We start from the raw sequence: 4,601 nt of genomic DNA, 5'->3' as shown, positions 1-4,601 counted from the left end.
ATCACACCCTTGCGCTGAAGGTGGCGCTAAACCGCTGCGCCACCCGGGGACCCCCCCCGTCGGGAAGGTTTTCAATGCGCCTGCGCAGCACCGCGGCTTTCTAACCCTCGCCGCCACCAGGCCGAGACACTTCTGATTGGACAAGGAAAAGGCGGGCCCTACACTTGTGCCTCCACTTCCGGTCCGGGAGCCCCGCGATTGGCTTGTGGGCGTAGCCTCAGCTGGATGCAGAGGCGAGTGCGCTTTCCCTTAGTGGCTGCCCACGCCCTGCCCCCCGCGCTCTCTTCCTCGCGGGCTCGGTTCGGGCGGGGTCCTTGGCGCCTGCCATGGATGAAGGTGGTGCCCGCATCCGCCGGCGGGTGCGTGTTCGCCAAAGGAGCCGTCCTGGCCTAGGGAGCGTTTTTGCCGCCCCCACCGCAGCCGAGCTCGAGCCGGGCGATGAGGAGGAGGAGGAGGAAGGGGAGTTGAAGGAGACCGTGGTTGGGAGCCGGCGGGAGAAAACCGTGGAGGTGGAGGTGGAGGTGGAGCCGGCGCAGGTACAATCTCCTCGGCTCCCAAATCCCTTGAGTGCCTTGTCTAATGGCCCGCTTTGGGGGAGAGGATACAAACGCAGGCCTCCTGCCGCGCGGGGCCCCTGAAGGAACGCGGAGCCCAGCTGCAGAAGCCAGGGAACGGGAGACTCCGAAATCTTGGCTGTTCCCTTCCTCCGTGCAGACAGTGGATCAGCTGCCTACTAGCCTTCATTTGCTTCCCTCGACTTATTATCGCTGTTAATCCTCACTTGGGAGGCATCGCTTTGCTATCCTCATTTTTTAAAATTATTTATTTATTTATTTATTTATTTATTTATTTATTTATTTATTTATATTTATTTATGATAGACCTAGAAAGAGAGAGAGGCAGAGACACAGGAGGAGGGAGAAGCTCCAGTCCAGTCCCCGGACTGGGGGACTCCATCCCGGGACTCCAGGATCATGCCCTGGGCCAAAGGCAGGTGCTAAACCGCTGAGCCACCCAGGGATCCCCTGCTGTCCTCATTTTTACAGAGATATGAAAAGTAGACCCCAAGATATAACAGTTCATGCAGCGAATAAATGGCATGGTTGAGACGTACATCTAGATTGCCAAGTTACTGCTGCTCCTACTGCAAATTGTGCCTACCATTTATCGCACGCCCATTGTGTGCTGGGTACTTTGTTAAGCTACATTATCTAGATTTGACAACAGAAGTCAGGCCCTAAGAAGGTAAACTACACTTCTGACTCCAAATCCTGTTTTCTCAATCCCAAATTCCTAGTAACAAAATCTCCTTGGAGTGTCCAGTCATACAAGCATGATTTTGTTACAAGCCAGTCTCTGTAGATTGGGAGTCTGGGCGGGGGAAAGGTGCTGCAGTTACCAGAAACTTCTCATGAGATGACATCCCAGTAGATGGCTAATGGTCTTGCTACCTTTTAAGGATTTAGGCCTGGTTTAAGAATTAGGATCCCAGTATCACCATACCCTAGGAGTGCAGCTTAGGCAAATCACTTAAACACTCTGAGCTTCCATTTCTTCATCTGTAAAGTGGAAACGATATTATCCATTTCGTAGGATGATTTACATTTAGGTCTATGATCCATGTAATTATATACTTGGTGTAGCTCTACGTTGTGATTTTTATTCTTAATGAAGCTAGAATTGACTTTAAAGCTTTTTGTTTTCTTTCCAGAATAATGACAGTGAAGAGGACATGTTTGGTGACTATGATAGCTTTGCTGAAAATTCTTTTTTAGCTCAAGTTGATGACCTGGAACAACAGTATATGCAAGTTCCTCAACTTAGGAAACATGCCTCAGACCTTACCATTAAAGATCTTTGTTCAGGAAGCATCAAACACAACAAACTCAGCATTACTACTGTAGGCAACTTTACTGAATTAAAAGTGGATGAGCACACAAAGAACCAAAGTAGGCACAAAGATGTCTTTATTGAACCTGAACCTGATCTTTTGTATGATGTACCCTCTTCACAAGTTTTATACTTTGAAAATTTGCAGAACTCTTCAAATGATTTGGGCGATCAATCTACTAAAGAGAAGGATTGGAACTCATTTTCTCACAAGATTGGGAATGAGGAATTACCGCAGAATAGCACAGAACACCACCAGCAAATTGATGATCCCTGTTCTAAAGTCGGAACTAGTTCAGAGGAGAATAGGAGAAAAAGTCTTAAAGAACATCTAAAAAGTGCCATGACTGGAAATGCCAAGGCCCAAACACCAGTATTTTCTAGAACTAAACAGCTCAAAGAGACTCTCCTATCTGAAGAAATTAATGTTGCTAAGAAAGCAATTGAGTCATCATCAGATGACCTTGGTCCTTTTTATTCATTACCCACCAAAGTGAGAGACCTTTATGTTCAGTTCAAGGGAATTGAAAAATTATATGGTAATGCTTTTTGCTGAAATGAAAAAAATTTACCATTATTACCATAATACTAGTGCAAGTCAATAGAAGACATGCTTCTGTGGTCCTATATCTCATCTTAAAACAAGACAGAATATCAATCCTTTCAACCTTCCATCCCTATGCTGCTGCTACTGAACCTCTTTCCTTCCCTTCATGGTCACATTCTCAAATTCTTTTTTTTTTTTTTTAAGATTTTATTTATTCATGAGAGACACAGAGAGAAGGCAAAGACATAAGCAGAGTCTAGAGAAGCAGGCTCCATGCAGACAGCCCGATGTTGGACTCCATCCCAGAAACCTCGGGTCACACCCTGAGCCAAAGGCAGACACTCAACCGCTGAGCCACCCAGGTGCCCCACACTTCTCAAATCAATTACCCTTGCTGCCTCCCTTTCCTCACCTTAAATAATTCCCAGCCCACTCCAGCTCTGGGTTCTGTGCTCTCACACAGTCTGTACCAAAACTTGAAGTTCCTTTGACTACTCATGTCCTAAGTGAGTGTCAATATTAGTAATACCATTGATTAAACTAAACATCTTTAGAGATAGCTGAAGAGTTACATGCAAGGAGATAGTATTAATAACAATATATGTTGTGATGTTTTTCAAAAATCTTAGGGCCTTGTGTATATTTCAGATATGTGTCATTTTAGACAAGGGACAGTTGTTGCCATCCTCAAAGATGAGCCTACCGACCAGTCACTTCATGAGTATTTCTCAAACTCCTATGTTAGTGCCTTATGAACCATATGAAAACATGGTTCTCACCTCAGGGAGAAGACAATCAGGTGGAAAAGTAGAACTACAGGAAATAAAGTCTAATATAAGACTACAAGAGTCTAATAAATTCTAAATTGTGAGGTTTGCAGTTAAAGAGCTAAAGGTGTGTATTGCCCTTGAAGTAAGTGTTAACTTTCTTCCCTCTGCTTTTCTCCTTGCACTTTGTTCTTTGTTTAATCTGCATCTCCTGCAGTGAGTACCCTGAGGACAGGGCTCTCTGACTCCTCTTTTCTTACGTAATTAGCACTGTGGCTGGTATGCTCTGGTAGGTTCTCAACTGCTGGGGTTCATCAGCCTAGTTATGAAGTCTGGTCCTGTCACTTAAACACAAGTTTTGCACTCTGAGCCTTAGCTTCTAATATATTAAAAAGGAATAATCATAACAATAATGGTTGTTTTGTAAGTTATGTTCTGTGTCAAGGATGTGCCAAATTAGACTGTGGTAATAATGCCTGTTAGTAACTATATTGGTAGCTTCTAAGTAAGAACTTCAGCAAATAAGTTTTTAAATCTCTTTTTACTTATAAATCTGGCTTGATGACCTGACCGATTTAAAGCATAAATAGTGTGCCAGTTTTCATTGCACTAAAGCAATGGTTCTCAAAGTGTAGTTCCTGGACCCCAGCATAGCATCACCTGGAAACTTGTAATAGACATTCTCAGGCACCACCCCAGACCTACTGAATCCACCTCTAGGGGTGTGACCTGGCAATTGCCTTTAACAAGCCCTCCAGGGGATTCTAATGTGCCAGATGTTTGAGAACCACTGAGCTTGAGAACCTCAACCTTATACTGTTATTTTTGCTTTTTTATCATAGAATTGCATGCTTAATGTGTTTTATGTAAATGTTGAGAACCAAGTTAATATCATCTTTTTTAATGTGTGAAGATAAGTGGTATCACTAAGTATTTGTTATTTTGGTCATTTTATACTTTAAAAATCTGAGTTGGATAAGATGCAGAAACAGTCAAGTTATATTTTCGCACAAATGTTTGCAGTTTCATATGTAATGGGTAATACCAGTCTGAAATTTTTTTAATATGTGTTAAATATTAAGCTTAAGTATTTTTAAAGTGGAAAAAAGTCATTTGCAAGTATTTGGGAATCCCCAGACTACAAGAAATTAAAGTCACTTGGCAGTCATTCAGATGTAACTATTTTTAACACCTTTGTAATATATTCTATAAGTCATTTTTTAAATTTAATTTTTTTGAAAAATGTAATACACCCAAGTCCAACTTTTTATGTATATATTCTTTTCTAGTATCTGTACCACAATTGGGTTTATATGATCCGATACACATTTATGATCTTTTACCTAACTGTATATTGAACATGTCTAAAAATCAGTCTACCAGCTATTTTCAAGCTG

General features: G+C 42.3%; 1 protein-coding gene across 9 annotated transcripts in view; it reads left to right on the top strand.

The window, feature by feature from the left end:
* Positions 1 to 197: 197 nt before the first annotated feature.
* Positions 198 to 4,601, top strand: part of HELQ (helicase, POLQ like) — a 44,259-nt gene continuing 39,855 nt past the window's right edge. For 4 of the 9 annotated variants that reach the window (XM_072809990.1, XM_072809988.1, XM_072809989.1 and 1 more), the window contains exons 1-2: positions 200 to 536; positions 1,712 to 2,429. In XM_072809990.1, coding sequence (XP_072666091.1) covers positions 327 to 536; positions 1,712 to 2,429 — 928 coding nt within the window. In that variant the 5' untranslated portion in view covers positions 200 to 326. The other 5 variants (XR_012023127.1, XM_072809991.1, XM_072809995.1 and 2 more) reach the window with 5 other exon arrangements.

The sequence above is a fragment of the Canis lupus genome, chromosome 33 (assembly GCF_048164855.1).
Source record: "Canis lupus baileyi chromosome 33, mCanLup2.hap1, whole genome shotgun sequence".
Lineage (NCBI taxonomy): Eukaryota > Metazoa > Chordata > Mammalia > Carnivora > Canidae > Canis > Canis lupus.
This window is presented reverse-complemented; position numbering and strand designations above follow the sequence as displayed.